Source organism: Apteryx mantelli, chromosome 16 (assembly GCF_036417845.1).
Source record: "Apteryx mantelli isolate bAptMan1 chromosome 16, bAptMan1.hap1, whole genome shotgun sequence".
Classification (NCBI taxonomy): domain Eukaryota; kingdom Metazoa; phylum Chordata; class Aves; order Apterygiformes; family Apterygidae; genus Apteryx; species Apteryx mantelli.
In genome coordinates, this window is record NC_089993.1 from 15,811,826 (window position 1) to 15,830,108 (window position 18,283).

The 18,283-nt window shown below is 52.6% G+C and overlaps 1 protein-coding gene across 1 annotated transcript; it reads left to right on the top strand.

The window, feature by feature from the left end:
- The first annotated feature begins 124 nt into the window (after window positions 1–124).
- On the top strand, window positions 125–3,390 carry ELFN1 (extracellular leucine rich repeat and fibronectin type III domain containing 1). The gene has a single exon (XM_013950877.2). It carries the CDS (start codon window positions 311–313, stop codon window positions 2,696–2,698), a length of 2,388 nt encoding a protein of 795 aa, XP_013806331.2. The 5' UTR covers window positions 125–310; the 3' UTR covers window positions 2,699–3,390.
- The last annotated feature ends 14,893 nt before the right edge of the window (window positions 3,391–18,283 follow it).

Genomic DNA, 18,283 nt, shown 5'->3' on the forward strand with positions numbered 1-18,283 from the left:
TAAGCCAGAGACTCCTCTGCACAAGCACCTAACTTCATGACTTCCCCCACGAGATGCCACAGGCCTGGTGATGCAGGACCACCCCCAGCCACCCAGGCCTTGGTAGGAGCGCCTGGCCCGCGGCTGCCAAGTACCTTGGGCACAGAGGTCTGCTTTTGCCACAGACACTTCCCTGCTGGCTCCGAGCCATGAGGAGAAGGGAGAGGGGAGAAAAGCTGCTGAAGAAACGCTAACCCACATCCTCCTGGCCCCCACCCCGCTCCCCACTTCCAGCAGACCAGGGAACCCCTTCTCTCTGCTGCCCTTCCAGATGGCAGGTCGCCGGTGGGCCGCGACGTCAGCCCTGTGCATGTGCGTGGCAGCCGTCTCTCTCCTGCACGCTGGCGGGGTGCGGGCAGACTGCTGGCTCATCGAGGGGGACAAGGGTTTCGTCTGGCTGGCCATCTGCAGCCAAAACCAGCCCCCCTACGAGTCCATCCCCCAGCAAATCAACAGCACCATCGTGGACTTGCGGCTGAACGACAACAAGATCAAAAGCGTGCAGTACGCCTCGCTCAGCCGCTTCGGCAACCTGACATACCTCAACCTGACAAAGAACGAGATCTCCTACATCGAGGATGGTGCCTTTTCAGGACAGTTCAACCTCCAGGTGCTGCAGCTGGGTTACAATCGGCTGAGGAACCTCACCGAGGGGATCCTCCGGGGCCTGGGGAAGCTGGAGTACCTCTATCTCCAGGCCAACCTCATCGAGTCCGTCACCCCCAATGCCTTCTGGGAGTGCCCCAACATAGTGAACATTGACCTGTCCATGAACAGGATCCAGAGACTCGACAGCAACACTTTTCGGGGCCTAAACAAGCTCTCTGTTTGCGAACTCTACAGTAACCCCTTTTACTGCTCCTGTGAGCTTCTTGGCTTCCTGCAATGGCTGGAGGCTTTCACCAACATGACACGCACCTATGACCGGATGCAGTGCGACTCCCCACCAGACTACAGTGGCTACTACTTGTTAGGCCAGGGACGGACTGGCTATCGCAATGCTCTGAGCATGCTCTCTTCCCTTTGCACTGGTGGCTCCTACACTGTGATCCCTCGTTTTATCCCTCCCAGGTACCAAGTGACCACAGTGCCCTCTGAAAGCCCGTGCTCCGAAGAGGAGTGCTCCTCTGGTGATGGCACGACCCCACAGTTCTCCCTCTTCACGCCCATTGGTGAGACAGAGGTGCGCCCCAACATCCAGGTGAAGCACCTCAACCACAATTCAGCCGTCCTCACCGTGCAGATCCCCTACCCCTTCAGCAAGATGTACATCCTCTCCCAGTTTGAAAATGGCTTCTCCTCCATGATCACCAAGCTCAGGAAGAAGGAGGAGAACATTACCGTGAGCAACCTAGTAGCACAAAGAGATTACACCTACTGTGTGGTCTCGGTCCACCAATACTCCAAGTACAACCACACCTGCGTCACCATCACGCCCACCAGACCCAACCGCAAGGAGCCAGTGCCCACCCCTTCCACCGCCACTCATTATATCATGACAATCCTGGGATGTCTCTTTGGCATGGTAATTGTCCTAGGCGTTGTGTATTACTGTCTCCGGAAGAGGCGCCAGCAGGAGGAGAAGCACAAAAAGGCCCCTGGCAGCATGAAGAAGACCATCATTGAGCTGAAATATGGGCCAGAAATGGAGACCACCAGCATCACCCAGCTGTCCCAAGGACAGATGCTGGGTGGGGAGACGGTGACCCGCATCCCCTACCTGCCTTCTGCTGGAGAGGTTGAACAGTACAAGCTGATCGACAGCAGTGAGACCCCCAAGGCCACCAAGGGCAACTACATGGAGGTGAGGACGGGCGAGCAGCCCGAGAGGCGAGACTGTGAGCTCTCCTTGCCAGACAGCCAGAGCTCCGTGGCTGAGATCTCCACCATTGCCAAGGAGGTGGACAAGGTGAACCAGATCATCAACAACTGCATCGATGCCTTGAAATCTGAGTCCACCTCCTTCCAAGGGGTGAAATCAGGGGCAGTCTCCACCGCGGAGCCTCAGCTGGTGCTCTTGTCAGAGCAGATTCCCAGCAAGCACGGATTCCTGTCCCCAGTCTACAAGGAAAGCTACAGCCACCCACTTCAGCGGCATCACAGCATGGAGGCGGCCCCCAAACGCTCCAGCACCTCTTCCAGTGGCTCCATTCGGAGCCCCAGGTCCTACCGCTCCGAGGGATCGGGCCACAAATCAGAAGCCAAATACATCGAGAAGACGTCCCCCACCACCGATACCATCCTCACTGTGACACCGGCTGCGGCCATCCTGCGGGCAGAGGCAGAGAAGATCCGGCAGTACAGCGAACACCGGCACTCATACCCTGGTTCGCACCAGGGGGAGCAGCACGACAGCATGGCAGGGCGAAAGCCCTCCATCCTGGAGCCTCTGACTCGTCCTCGCCCCAGAGACCTGGCCTATTCCCAGCTCTCGCCTCAGTATCACAACCTGAGCTACACCTCCAGCCCAGAGTACACCTGCAAACCATCGCACAGCATCTGGGAGCGCTTCAAACTCAACCGCAAGCGGCACAAAGACGAGGAGGAGTATATGGCAGCCGGCCATGCCCTACGCAAAAAGGTCCAGTTTGCCAAAGACGAGGATCTTCACGACATCTTAGACTACTGGAAGGGCGTCTCTGCCCAGCAAAAGTCCTGAGTCCTCACAACAACTCGTGACTTAACACACTAACTGGACCAAAAGAAATCCGCAGCAGCTATTTTTATTCAGACTGTCTTTGAAGCAAACAAAAATAAATGAATCAATAAAAATAAAAGAGAGAACAAATTATGGAGATCTATAAATATTCTATATAATATATAAAATGAAATATTAAAATGTCCTCACGCTGGTGAGGCACACACCAAATTTGAACACAAAGACTTTAAAAATCAAACAAACTGTGGAGTGAAATTTTGTTTCATTTTGTTTTTTTTTTTTAAAAAAAGAAAAAATAGAGCATAAAAAGAAAGTGAAAGAGCAGGCAGAGAGCTGAGGTCTGGCATTTCCCAGTACTGCATTGCATGAGTCCCTATTCCGTGATTTTGTGGATTCTTTGTGAACAGTTTGTGTTCTTCCTTCCTTCCCTTCCAAAATCAACAGCAACAAAAACAGCAACAAAAACCAAAAAAAAAAGACCAGAAGGAGATCCATCCTTTGGGCTGTTTTTGCAAACGGAGTCTTCCAGTTTAGACTTTTACCCGGTCGAAGGCTCGTTCACATTTTTCACTCACTGAGAGGTTTTACCACACATTGCATTGTAAACTGAAGTCATTCAATTGTATAGAGAAAATTTCTATATTTGCAATGTTTGCTGTATAATGAGAAAGAGAGAGGAGAAAAAAAAACAATACTACATCTACTAAAAATATATATATATATCTCTATATATCTATATTCACCTGTTTGTACCAGGTTTTAATCATGGATTTTAGAGAAAGAGATGGAGTTTGGTTTGAAGGACCTTTTTTTTGTAGGTTTGTTGGTTGGTGGGATGAGGGAAAATTTGAGGTGGTGGGGGGGGCTGGGGGGGGGATTCCAAGTGTTTGGGTTCAGTTTCTTCCAATATTTGTCTGCGTCCAAGTTCTGGCCACTTCCAAGTGCACTGAGAAAAAAGGCACATTCCCCTAGGAAAGGTGAATAATCCCTGTCCCTGGGAGCAGTGGGGAGGAGGGAGCAGCCCCACAGAGGTCAGGGAGCCTTCGGGACACATCTTCTTGCCCCCATGCAGCGCTGCTGCCCACCTCCCACTGCTGGAGATGGTGTTTGCTTCGGGCATGAAGCGGAATAGTGAGGAACAAGCCAAACTGGGAGGAAGGAAATAATCCTGCAAAAAACGGGGGTGGGGTGTGTGTGTAAAGCTCCAAATTACACATGCATACAATGCCAAAAAAAAAAAAAAAAAAAAATCACTCTGCTCTTGCCCACCAAACCATGAGGCTCCAAGTTCAAGCCTTGCCCTCAACGCTGGCTGGTACTTGAGGCTGACGAGGCCAAGAGGCAGAGCCGCGTAAAAGGTACCAGCCTGCAAATCGGCATTAACGCACAGCTTATCCTTGCCGTCTCCAGGCCAGCCGCTTTCCGAGGCTGCAGCAGGAACGTGGGAGCCCTGGCCGGTGCGTCCCCGAGCTGCAGCCCGTGCCCGGGCTGTGTCAGGGAGAGGACGGCTGCCCTGTGCTCACCCTGCCAGCACTCCACCGCTTTCGAAGGTGTTTCCAGTCTCAGTCTCTTTGCATGGACATCCTTAGCCCAAGCAGATGAGCACTAGGGCCCAGGAACAAGCCACATTCCATCCTGTTATTTCAATATTTCAAAGTGATTTTGACAGGTATTCTCGCAAAAGGTTACATTTGTTCGGAAAGGAGCTGAGCCAGGCAGACACGGAGCAGGATGAGGAGAGGGCAGGTTCCTTCCCGGCAGTTGTCTGTGCAGACAACGGACCATTAGCAAGGTTTCATAATAAAAGGCAGGCAATTTCCCTAGCAAAATAGTCACTATTCACAAGTAAAGGTGGGTTTCTTCATCTCCTCTAAAACACTCCACATCCTCCCCAGGACGTGCAGCTCCTTGGGGCTGCGTCTCACTCCCAAGGGGAGCTGAGAAACGTTCCTCCTCCCGTCCCGCATGCTGCAGCCGCCCCCTCCCCAAATCTCAGCCGCGGTACCTGCGACAGAGCAAACGCCGAGCCTCGACCACGTGCCCTGCACAGCCTCCCGGAAAAACGGCACTTCACCAGCGGGAAATGGAGCCGCCCGGAGGCAGGTTTCAGGGCGTTCGCCACGCGGGGCTGGGACACCCACGGGCGGTGGCGGGGAATGGGCTGATTTGGGCTGATTTGGGCTCAGATGCTCCAGGCACAGCAGGCGCCGGTCACTCCTGAACGGCCTTGCCCAGTCAGGGCACTCCTGACCCCACTGAGGTCAACACCTGTATCTGCTTTGGAAATGACATCACGGTTGTCTCCAAAGCAGCCACGAGTGATGTCGTAATTAACAGAACATTATGTCTGTCCATAAAGGCAGGAGCGCGGCTCCGGGGAGTTCATCTTTTTACCTGGGGCAAGACATCTTGTTTCCCTCTGCCTCTGCTTCCTCAGCTGCAAAACGCTTCCCCGGGGCACCGAGAGGCTAGGCTGGGTGGGGAGGCTCAATTAATTAATTGCCTGTTTGCAAAGCCCGTTTAACTCCTAGGATCAAAGCCGCTACAGTAATGCAAAGTTGTTAGTGGTATAAAACAGACGGGGCAGATGAAATCAGAGCCCAATTCCGTTTTCACACCAGGATTTCACTAGCCAGAGACCAGTGCAGGAAATGTGATACAGTAGCACTGGCCTTTCTAAATTAAACACTTCCCAGACACAAAGTCCCTGCAGGTACAGAGGAGCAGGCTCGGGAAAGCCCCAGGCCTCTCTGGCTCCAAGGAGAGGCAGCTTGGTACCCCTGTCCTTGGGGCTCTCCGTGGGTTCCTGGGAGCTTTGGCTCGATCCTCAGATGAGCATGCGATGGCCATGCCGCAGAGCACTCTCCGGCCAAAACAGCCCTTTCTCGCTGTCCCTCTGCAGGGACCACCTTGGGCACCTCGGCCAAGCGGCCCAGAGTGCACAGAGGCCACCACGCCGTGTCCTGGCAGCGGTCACAGCAGCAGATGCAATGAGAGCTGCTCCCCTCGTCTCCGCTACCGTACACCACCCCTCGAACGACATAGCTCCAGGTGCTGGCACTTAAAATGAAGAAAAATAACCCCATGGCTCAATGATGGGGATGCAGCAAGAGCAGAGAGCGCTGGGCTGGATGTGCTGCTGTGCAGACCCCTCTGAGGGCATGGGGAGAATTTCACCAGCTGGGATGTTTCTGCTGCTTTTCTTTTTGTTTCTCCTAATCAAATGCCAAAACTCTCGAGTTGCTCTTCCGAAGAGGAAAGGTATTCTGACCGGCCAGTCTGTTCCTATCTGCCCACAGCTCCAAGTGCATCCGAAGAAAGCAGGTGGACCCCACACCCGCAGTGGGAAGGAGGTGCAGGAATGGCTGCAGGTGCCCGCGTGGAAGATGAGCCGGGCTGAGGAGGAGGGAGGCTGGTGCAAAGCTTCCTCCCTTGCTTTCCTCCTCCGGAGCGGGGAGCAGCACAGAGGGGGTCCGCACAGCAAGTGACCCCGGCAGCAGCAACACCGGCTGCCTGGAGGGATTTGGCTCCCCGCTGCTGCAGTGGCCTCGGCTCTGCCACGGGAGAGGGAAGGGGAGCAAAGAAAGGGAAGGGAAAAGAAAGGGAGAGAGCAAGCGAGATGAAAGGTAAAGGAGATGATAGCGTGAGACTGGGAGGCAGGAGGAAGCAGAGGGAGCTGGAGCAGCTGTGCCGGCATGCAGGACAGGCAGCCGTCTCCTGAGAGGCCACCGAAGGCAGCAAGCAGCGCTGCTCTGGGAGAGATTTTAAGAGAAAGCAGTTGTTTCCCTGCAGCGATGAAACAGAAAAGGAGCAGAGGGATCCGGCGCCAGCTCTGCCCTGAGCCGCTCAGAGAAAATTGCACCGTTGGAGGCACCGGGGAGGAGGGGTCCTGCCTGTTCCCAGGATATATTGGCTCCTTGAGAGGAGCTGCCCACAGCCGCCGCCTCTCCGGGCTGCGACGGCAACGTCAACGTCGAGACGCCGTCAGCCCAGGCAGCCCCGAGGGAAGGAGCACCCTGGTCCTACCGGCCCCCAGGGTGGCTGCAAGACACAGCGCCTGGGGTGGGGTGGGATGAAGGAGCAGAGACTCAAAGCCACCCGGGCAGGGCTGGAAACGCAGCTCAGACCTGCGGCCCCGCACAGGCACCGGCCACAGCGCTGATGGGACGCTGCCGCAGTGTCCAACGGGGCTGTGCCCTCCAAAGTTCAGCTGTTTCCACTACCGCTTCCCAGGGCCTGTGCTCCCCACATTCTCATCTATCTGGGTACCTGCTGCAACCCCTGGGCCTTCTCTCCCCTCCTGGCCCTTCAACCGGTCCCACTTTATCCACCCCCCCTCAGTTCACTCTCCTGTTAGCCTGCCCATCACCCTACAGCGATTACTTGGAAACCCCCCTCCCCTGGGTAACACCGTGCTGATAGCCCTGGGGCCATACATAGTGTGAGCGCTGCTGAATTTCCCAGGGTTGCAAAACGGCTGTTGTTTAAACCACCAGTCTTCAAGGGAAGAATCAAGAATTACAACTAAAAAAAGTCCTCCTCTAACTCCTTCCCCAGCATCTCCCATCAAACACGGACAGACTCTTGTTGGAGCGTAAATCAAACCCGCAGCTCAATACTTGCTCCAGGCCAGGGTCCACAAAGGAGGCTGCCACGGATGGCAAAGTCTGTGTCACATCTAGAGCCCAGATATTTTTTTAAAGCCTGTAAATTAGAACAGAAACATATCTCCCTACAGACACACACCACTTCAGAGCCAGCATTCCTGAAGGCACCCACCTGCCTTGGTGCGCAGCCCAATTTTGTCTCCATGCATTTCAAAATACGGCCCATGGGAAGTGCAAAGTCCATGGACAGAAGCATGGGGCTGCCCAAAGGTTGGCATTGCCTGGCGAGCACTGCCTGGCCAGATTTCTGCCTAAGCATAGGAGGCTGGGGAGTGCTTCAGCTGCCACCCCAAAGCAACAGGGAGTTTGAGAAGGGACATGGTAGCCCTGGAGCTGGTGGGCGTCTCCTTATTCATAGCTGATGCGTGTTGGAGGTGTTTCTTCCCCCAGTCCTGAATGAGTCTGCCACAAAAGCGGGTGCAAATCCTGTGGAAAGGCATCCGCTAGGAAACGGAGGAGGCCATGAAGGAGGGAGATGCTCCCCAGCCACCCCACAGACCACAGTGATAGCCAGTCTTTGCTGACCCTGCTCGCATCGAGGCCAATGTTGAAGGGTGCCCCACCTCAGGAGGGTCCCTCTGCAGTTCAGGTGCCTCCTTTACCACCTAGAGAAGCGACGCTACTGCCCCAGAAGTGCAGATGTGTTTGCTGGGCTATTTGCCATGCTGCGAGCCTGGCGGCGGCCTCCCCTTGTCCGTCACTCCAGCTGCTCTGTGGATACAGCCAGGGGTGTCAGTGGTGCAAGCACGATGGCTGGTGGCCACCTTTCCAGGGCTGTTAGTGCCACCAGAGCAATGTCACCTCCAGCCCCGGGAAGTCTCATGGGACAGCCTGCGGCACCTCTTACAAGCCCAGCTTGTCCCCCCCCATAAAAGCTGCTCAGGCTCAAGGCAGGATGGGTTGCTGTTGAGCAGATGTTCTTTAAAGTCCAGTCCATGCACCGGACTTTTCGCCCCAGCCATTTCTAGCCGGTGACTCCTCCAGGCTCTCACTGGTGGCACATGCTCCTGCAGCTCATGGACGGGGCGAAGGAGCACCTGCACAGTCCTGCAGGCTGTGGTTCCCAAACCTCAGAGCTCCCTATGGCCTTGCTGCACCAGCACCCAGAGGATGCCTGGGGCCACCCGGATAGCTGGTGGCAAGCAGGACCCTGGGCACAAGCCCTGGTGGCCCTGGCCAGCTCTTACTGCCTGCATGCTCCTTTACTCTCAGCAGCCCCAGCTCCAAACCTCCCTCAGCACTGCTCACCCCTGCTTCTCGGTCAGCCCTTCATTGAACTGGGGCTGGCTCAGCGAACCGAGACTTCTGTTGTCCAAGGCTTCCCAAACTCATCACAGTGGTGGATGTGGCACTGTCAGAACCAGGAGCCGCAGCCTAACCCCCCCGGTCACTCTTGCACTGCAGCCTGGCTCCCTGTGGAGCTCCTGAGCGATAGATCACCACATTTGAATGAGAAGCAGGCTAGCAGGACTGGGGTGGGGGGACAGCAGGATGAAGGTTTCTGGCGCAGTCACATGAGTCTTTTGGGCAAAGAGGGGGCCGGGAGAGACTGTGGGCCCTGGCTGAGCTCAGTGCCACGCTGCCGGGCCAGCCCCGAAAGCAGTAGATCAGTGAGGGTGATTGAAGGCAGCATGCACTGCGTTGGTCTATTTTTAGCGCAGCCGGCAGAGCAGGAATTTGGGAGCCCAAGTCAGAATTTATCTATATTTTTGAGTGCTCGTCAGGGTGAGGAATGACAATGAGGGGAAAGCGATCCCATCAGCCTGGCCGCGATCCTGCCTGCGCGGCCACACTGACGGCGGGGAGCAAAGGGACCCTGCTGTCCCCAGCAGTGCTGCCGCAGACGGCCTGGCTCCGTGCGGCAGGGAAGGGTGCCGACCTTCTGGGCAATTGCACGGTCCACATCCTTCTCCTCCTGCCCGGGGACATGTACCCCATCCCACTCACGCACCCAGGAGTGTGCTTGGAGGGACGCTGAGCCGGGCTGTTGTCCGTCACCTCATCCCATCCTGTCCATTGACGCTGTCATGGGCAGCGATCACCGTAGCCAGTTTCTGCAGTCACTATTTAGCCCATGTTCTCCTTGTAGCCTCCGTCTTAGCTGACTCCAAAATCTGTGTCATTGCACAGGGGTTTCATGGTCTTTCTTCTTAGCAAGGAAAAATCCATGTCTCACCCATATAAAACCACAAGCTTACCATTGTAGGTCCCAAACTTGTTCTTCCTCAAGATATCTGGAGACAAAATTGTTCTTCAGAGCGATGTATCAGACCTTTCACTTCCTTCATCACCAAATCGCTGCTGCCAGCTGACACTCCAAGGTGTTTAAGCTAGCTAAATCACCGGTGGGTGTGCTCGCCGGAGAAGCCAACCCAATTGCTTCTCCGTGGCTTGTAACAGTGACTTTGCTTTTGCCTGAATTTACTTCCACTCTGATTTTTCACATATCCTTGTATTGTATCTTCTGTTTCACCCCTCCAAGACAGATCACCAGCACCACCAAGAAGCTGGTGCAGGTCATTCGAATGCCACCTTCAGAGTTTTGCAGGGGCAACGTTACCTTTTCCATGGGCTCATTAGAAATCAACAGAGACCATCTCTTAATCCAGTGCTGATCCCAACTCACTTTAGACTTTTGAAACACAAATTCATAGTTTAGTCACACTAGCAATTTTATTAGGAATTCTGAATTCTTTCACTGCAAAACTCTACTGCCCGTTACTTAAACGCAGGAACACTAGGCATGCTGATTCCTACTTTTGTCCCCCCGGTATTTAATGAAGTGAAACTACCTGATCCAGAGGGAAGCTAGTTTTCTAGACACAGTTTCTTCCATGTAAGGGATGAGAACACACAGAAATAGCGGGGATGAGGATTTTCACCATGTGGGGAGAAGCAAAGTAGGATGCTAGGTTTTACACTAGCTTTGCTGCCCTTTAATTTGGTCCAGATTGGGGGTGTAAAAGTGCCTGTTTCCCTCCCTCCAGAATTTCTCTATCCTTCCAGAGCAATCAAAAGAGCCTGCCAAGTCTCTGAGTTTGTGTATGTATGTCTGTTTAATAATTCAATGGGAACATTAATGACACCGGGTGCTTGGTTGTTCCTGCATGTGCTGATGGCCTCTCACATCCCACCAACATCTGGTTTTTCATACTCAGCTCAGCTGTCTGGAAATAGCCATTTGCTGCTCACCTTTACTTGCCTCACCATTAAAGAGCGCATTAATGCACTCCGTCCTTGCTTTCTTTGGGACTAAAAGATTTCCATTTCTATCCTTTATCAGATTTCTCATGGTTTATATCGCTCCTCTTGTCACTATTCAATGCCCTTTTCTAATGAGCTCTTCTCTCCACGTCCATCTTCTCCATTAAGCTATGCAAGCACTGTCCCACACGTTGCCTTACTCATCTCCTGGGCTCTCTTCTGGGTTTGTCATATTTCTCAGCAAGGGTTTCCAGCTGTGAAAGGAAGTGATCAGCCCTGCACAGCAACATCCACTCCTTCCCTCCCCGTTGTCTGTCCTTGCACCTCTCTGTCCTTGCGGCCAGCCCTCCAGTTCCAGCCCCAGTTCACCCCACTGCAGTGTCCAGGCTCAACGTCCTCCTCCATCCTTGCACAAGTCCCTAACCTGCTTCAGCTGATCTTCATGACAGCAAAGGGACTCCTCAAAGTTTCTGTGCTGTATCTGCAGCTTGTCTCTGCTGGTGGCCTCTTGAATCCTTTTCTCTCTCTCAGCATTGCTTTTAAACAGCAGAGCTCTCCTTGGGCATCTCCTGCCCCGCAATCAAGAGCTACACAGCCCATCTGACTGGCAGGCGGCCTCTCTGGGTACCACGAAAGCTGTGATCTCATAAGTAAACACTGGTGCTCTTCACACAATGCCGCTAGATTAATTAATCTCATTCCACATCATTTATAGCCATGCCACAAAGACCCCCATTCCCTGCAGTTGGGACTTAAAATCTGCTTCTCCCAAAGTGCCTCCCTTTCCCACTTGGAAGTTGCATTGCAGTAAGATTTGAGGACCTGGAGCAGAGCAGAAGGCATTGGAAGAGCAACTCCAAGGGGCTGCCAGACACAGCAAATCCCTGGCTAAGCAGCCGCGGGGTGTACGTGTAGGTGAACCATCCACCACTGTCAGTCTGAAATATCCCAGCTGCATTAGGCTCAGTTCAGGCTGACAAAGAGCTTGCTTGCCCAAAAGCTCATCTGTTCTTTTTCCAGCTGTCTCAGGTGTTGTAATAAGAGATATTACCTCTCCATACAAACCTTATCTCAATTATATCCTTAGATCATTCTGGCTGTAACAACACTACCACCCACTACAGAGTTCACACACATACGTCTCTGCCTGGGAAATTCCGGCAGAAACGTGGCAACCCTACGCATGAGAAATCCTTCAAGTGCTGACAGCTGACAAGCCCCGGAGCTGCTCCACAGACTCCTCCAGCCTTGCAGGGTGATCCCTGCTCCTAAAAGACAATCACATGCAGACGCCAAGGCTCTGAGTAAAAGACATGCACTGAGAGACCGGAGGAGGGAGGCTGGGGAGAGCAGGCATGTGGTGTGGCTGCCCCAAGCCTATTTCGATGGTGAAAGTCACTGCCAAGAAGGAGGGCGAGCTGCAAGATCCCGGGCTGGTTTCTGAGCTCCCACAGGTCTCAGTTGCAGTTTGAATTTGGCACTGTCCTAGAGACCAAACAGCAGCTTCTGGCAGAGCCGTCATGAGAGCCTGGGAAAGGCAGGGTGGGAGGTCCTGCAACAGAGCTGGGGGCTACCCCTCACCACCAGAGATGGTTGAACCCTTTTGGCTATGATTGCCAGACTCCCCTGGTCCGGGGGCCTGGGGAAGCCACTGCCCCAGAGTACACTGGCATTAGAGAAGGGAGATGGAACAAATGACCCTGCAGGGTCCTTTCCTGCTGTTTGTTTTCTGGTTTACTTTGTGTTCATGTTTTTAGCAAGCAGTCCAAGTGAACCACAAAGGTCAGATAGGAAGGGAGATGGTATGATCTCTGCCTACCAAGGACCTCACAGGAGAGAAGCCAGAGGACAAGCGCTCTGGAGGAGACTCTCCCTGGCTTGCCTTGGTGAAGGACTTGGTCGCTGATCTCTGCTCCAAAGCCATCAGAAGGGCTGGATCCACCTACTGGGCACAAGGTCTGAGCCAGTCCCATCCGGCCTTTAGCTCAGAGGGGCTTTGCCATCTTTGCAAAGCCGCAGATGTACGTGGCTGGAGATTTACAGGTGAGAAATAGTACTGCAACTGGAGCACCAGGTCACAAAGTCTCCCTTTGGGTAGATGATCTTTTGCCCTTTCCCAAAGAAGAAGAAATCAAAACAGTCCAAGGCATCATAGGAAGGTACCAGCAAGCGAGAGGAAAAGGGAAAGGTTGCAAGAAGTTTCCCCCCCTTAAGAAAGATAAATATGCAAGAGCAAGAAGAAGCCAGAGGTCAAAGTGCCTGTGGGGAACAGATGCGGATGAGATTGATTTTGAGAAGCCTAAGTAGAGCTGGGACAGATGCTGGATCCAGAACGAGTGCTGTTTCAGCCCAGGATTGAGAGGCAAAGGTTAGGACTGAGCTTGCAGAGACCTGGAAACCAAGGGGGTGACTGAATTGTAAGTGGCACTGCATTTAATTGGAGCAGAATGCATGAAACGGGATAATGTAATTGGAAAGGTTATTTAAACTGAGTATTCAGAGGGAAAAATAAAACATTGCAGGGAAAATAATAATGCTTAGCACTTCTAATGTGCTTAGCGTCTTCAAAACCTGGTCAGCCATTAACTGATTGCTCCTCTGCTAAGTCCAAAGGCTAATAAAAAGGGATGGTTCATTTAGTTATTTCACAGCTGAGTTTCTCAATAAGAAATAAGGAAGAGAATGCTGCTCTCTAACATGCTAGCAAATAAACAGTTGGAAGAAGGAAAATACAACAAATTCCCAGCACATTCAGTCAGAACTTCTCAGTCAGCTCCTTCCTTCCTCACCTAGCATTTGTCCAGACCAGATCCAGATGTTACAGGAAACTTGTCCAGAGATTTGGCTCAGGAGCATATCACAGATGGGCCTGATTGCAGCCTTCAGAGCCCAGGTCTCCAGCTGTCCTGAAATTTGCTGTCTCTGGCCTGGGGAACCACCTGTGAGCTAGTCCCCCACACGAGCACATTCTGGAGCTGATGCCAGAGGCCCCAGGGGACACAGGGCTACTCTTCAGATGCACGATTTGCTGTGCAAGATCGGGCACAGCAGCCCGATCAGGCGCCGAGTGGCTGCCTGGACGGTGATGCCTGGGGGACGCCAGCGTGTGCGTGTGCAATCCTGCTGATGGATGGAGCAAGCGATTCATGCTCGGGGGACACACCGATTACCCAGCCTTGCTCTTTCTCATCTTGGCAAACACCACAGCTGGAGGGACCAGGCAGCTCTTCAAACTGCAGTAAGGACTGAGGTATTTTATGTTTGTTTTACTTAAAAAGTAAACAGTTCTTTGTGTTTGATGAGCAAGTGATTTTGTAAACACTGCAGAGAAAACAGACTACGTCGTTGCACCTCAGTAATTTCCATCTTGTTTTCTCGGCGGCAGCAGCAGAAAAGGAGCAGATACAAGCTGTGTCACGCACACTTCCAGATTAGCTGCGGGTAGCTGAGGGTCTGGAGGCTCTTCCCGTTCAGACCAAAGGGCTCTGGTAACAGCAAGCTGTGTAAAACTGCCTGGGACAAGGAAATTCTGATCAGGACAGAGCCTTCAGCCCAGCATGTGTCCAGCCACGACAAGGGCAAGCAATAAATCCTTCGAAGACCAGGTACTGCCAGAGTTTTCATATTGTGCCCTGAGTGCAGAGTCAGCCATTCAAAAATACCCAGAGCAGTCTGCCCAAATCAATCACACCTCCAAATACTGCCCACCACATAGCTGTGGGGCTGAAAACACCTTTTCTCATATTGTCTGTGTTCCCACCAGTAGCAAAGTTCATTTATGCCTAATCTGAAATGGCCATCACTGAATTTCGGTGCTTTGAAAAATGGCTGTCAGCTTGCTTTTTGGATGTATATCATCTCCTGACACAATTTCTCCTGTAACACCACTTTACGATGTTCTTGGCCTTAACAGCTTAGACACCCACAAAATCATAGGCCTCATCATTTGAGAGTTGATGCTCAGTCACGCCAATATAGGCGTCCTTTCTTGGTGCACTGAAACTCCAGGCACTGCTCTGCAAGGCCATGGGTCACCCAGAGACTCTGCATCAGGTCTCCCAGCCCTGTGCTGGCCAGGCATCTCCATGGAGCCCTCCGCCTCGGCTCCACAGCTGGGTCCCACCACCCATCCATGGGCCATGCGAGGCCTCCAGCTCACCGATGATCTTTTCAGGCAGTGGCCGGGAGAGGGCAATGCCTCACACACAGCCGGGCCAACTCCCTGCAGCAGAAAATAGCTCCTAGAAGACACTGGGGCGCTCTTCCTCCATCTCACTGTTGGGTGATCAGACGTGGGTCTTGCCTTTTTATGGAAGAAGTGCACAGTATTTGTCCCTGAAAGCATTCACTGGATTGAAATACAGCCCCCAGAGCAGACCAGCACCCTAAGCTGAACTAGACTCTCCTGGGACACATCAACCAGTAGCAGTGTCATGACCAGACGCCTTTGGTGAAGACAGAGTTTGAAGGAGTTCATGTTCCCCTGTCTTTTTGCCCCAGTCACAGCCTCCTGCCCTCTCAGTTGTGGTTGTGGGGTTCATCTTTTCTTTCTGTTTCAGGTTTCCTTCATTTTAAGTGAAATGTTTCCTGTCTCAGCTCCTAGCATGGCCCCACAAATCCTGTGCTGGAAGGATGAGTCAGGAGTGAGAACAAGAGGATGTGAGCGGGGACTCCTTAAACCCGTGTTACCACCAAGCGTGTCTCCCCTGAGAGCAGTTTTGCCTGAATGAGGCAGACAGGGTCAGGACCTCAATGATTTACAGTGCAGGATGCATCTTCCTGGTTGTCTGAGGGACTCGGGGAAGACGGTGAATGCAGACAGCAGCAGCCTTGCTGTGTCTCTAACACAGCTTTCTGAACGGAGGAAATTTGGGATGCAATGTGCTAATGATGCCATGCTACCTTCTGCTAAATGCTCACGTACAACCAGGCAGCAGATATATGGACTGTGCAAGACACCACTGATTTTCCTCTGCCTGTTCCTGGCATAACGAAGCCCAATGGATGTGTATAAACAAAGAAAGCATCATTCTTGCTGGACCTCATGCATCATTTATATCCATCTTTTCCATGGCACAAGAAACATTTACATATGCCAGCATTAATTCCAAACGCCACTTCAAAGCCATCTCTGTCTAATGAACCCCATGCGCTGTGCACAGCAAATTCCACCCAAAAAATAATTAGCAACACACACCACCAAAGCATTACAAGGGGAACGCAGCACACCACCTGCTGAAGCAAAATGAATGCCTGATTTATTTACTTTTTCCCACTTTTTAGCAAGATTCAGGCTCTGACTCAACACTGTGTTCTCTTCTGGGCTTCGTGGGGTGCTGGGAGGTGTCACATTCCCACTCTGTGTTGTTATGTCTGGATATGGTCCACAGGGTATGGATATGATTGAGTTGTTTTTTTTAATATATTTTCTTAGGTCATGATGGGACAGAGCTGGGCAAGACCCTGCTGTTTTCCCAGTGCTGGGAATTCACAGTGCAGCAGTCTGCAACCCTTCCCCAGAAGTCACAAGGGTGCCTGGTTTGAGGGTGCAGAGTCGCCCCCAAGCCGAGCCTCGGCTGATGGTTGGGAGCAGTAAGGGAAGCACTGAGTCTCACCTTGATCTGATGTGATGGTAGAGCCTTTAACCCCTGATTATCACCAGCCTAACTGGCAAAAAGAGATGGAAGTAAGATCAGGAGACAAAGTCTTGGGTGACCATAGCAGCTAGGGGTATCCTGCACCCCCTGCTCCCTCCCATCCCCTGCAGCACACTGCCCCAAGGCATTCCTGATGTGAACAGCTCAGGGAATGCCTTTATTAAAATCATCTCTTAGACCTGTCTTAGAGCTGTGCAGTCCCACTCATGCCAAGAGGAGCAGCATGTTTTAGCAGCAGGCCCAACGGGGGTGGCAGGAAGGCTGTACACCGGCATTGCCACGGGAGCCCTGGGTTACAAACCACGTGGTAGCGGGACAGCTGCCAAAACTGGGAGGGAGCTGTGGGTGCAGGGGGGGCCGACCTGTGCTGGGGTGATGCTGGGATCCTGGACTCCCCCTAGGTCCTGTCATCCTGGAGCACAAGCAAGATATTCAGTGGGACGCTGGTCTTGGCCAGACACTGCATTTCCAGTGCAAGTCTCCAGCATACAGCCGCGCTAGTCAAAATGTCAGTCTCCGTCTTGCTAGGATGCAAAGGGTTAAACTGCTCTTCCTATGCAAATTAGGCTTAATTAATCCTTTTCATCAGTTGCAAATATACCTTCTGAACCCTATTAAAAACATGAATATGCAAATTCAGACCTTTTTTAATACTCATTTTCAAGGACCTGGAGTCAGGCTTGATTATTCGATTCCCGTTAACAGCCTGTAAAACCTGATGCAAAATTTAATTTCCATTTTAAGTTACCCCCCAAAAAAAGAATCTGTTGGTAATTAAGCTAATTACGGTGTTACACTAAAGAGGAGACAAACAAGGAGGACAAGATCATTCATTACATTTAACAGTGGTTACAGGACCTGGGGACTGTGCAAGGCCAGAGTTAACCGTGAAGTCAGGAAACAGCAGCAATGGAAACAGGGCATGTGCAGGGAGGCTGGTGCTGGTGGAGGGACCTGGTGCCTTCCTCACCCTGGGAACATCTCTCCTTCAACCCCGTGAGCCATCCTCCTTCGGCAGGGTTGGGCCTGGGGCTGCCTCAGCGTAAGGGGCAGAAGGAAGGAGGTGCAGCCGGGCCGAACCGAATGTTGGGGCAGGGAGACATGAGGTCTCCACCCAGGGCAGGAATGAGGTTGTGTTAGACAGTGGCCATGGAGCTGGGGATTCAGGACAACCTGTAGGACACCCTATCTGCCAGTGTAACTGGGGCTAGGCATCCCATGCAGGGCAGATTTCCACCAGCCTGAGCAATTTCATTGCACCAAAAACATGTCTGTGGTGTAGTGGGACAGCTGACTGAATCAGCAGCACATCAGAGGTGACGGGTCCTGTAGGCCTCCAGCTGATATAGCCAGGATGTCCCATTCACCCTGCAGGAGAAGACCCATGACCCCCACTGTGCAGGAGGCACCTACTAACCACTGCTCTTCTCCCGCCCTGCGGTACCTTCCAGTGCTCCTCAGCCATACGAGGGACTGACATACAAGATGTGACCCCCGGGAGCTCATGACAGTGGCCAGCATATGCTAGGAGGTGTAAACCAAACCTCCCTGTCCCAGTTTGGTGATAGGCTGTGTTAAAATGGAGACACCATGCATCTGTTGTGCTCAGATCTGGCATCTCCCCCCTGCAGCCACTGGTGCACCAGGGGGTCCTACCAACACGGCGAGGTTACACACCGGGCCAGCTCAGCCTAGCAGCGAGCGCAGCCAGCTAGGACAAACATCCCTCTGTGGTCACACACCGGGTGCTGGAGAGTCAGGGCCTGGTGGCTCCAAACTGGCTCATCAACCTTCCCCTACCTCCCAGCTCTGCCTGTGTGTAATTAAATAAAAAGTGCTACTATAGACTGTTAATTATGGTTTACCACAGCAGTGATCCCTTAAAATCAGTCATTAGCATGCCTAAGATCTCTTCCGTATTTGGCATATTCTAACGAGTTAGTGAAGTTAACGAGTGATTTGTTAGAGCTATAATCCTTAACGTCACCTTGGGGTTGGTAACTAACTAATGGCAGCACACGATGGCGGGTTGCCTGTCGCCATATCTTTATGGAGGG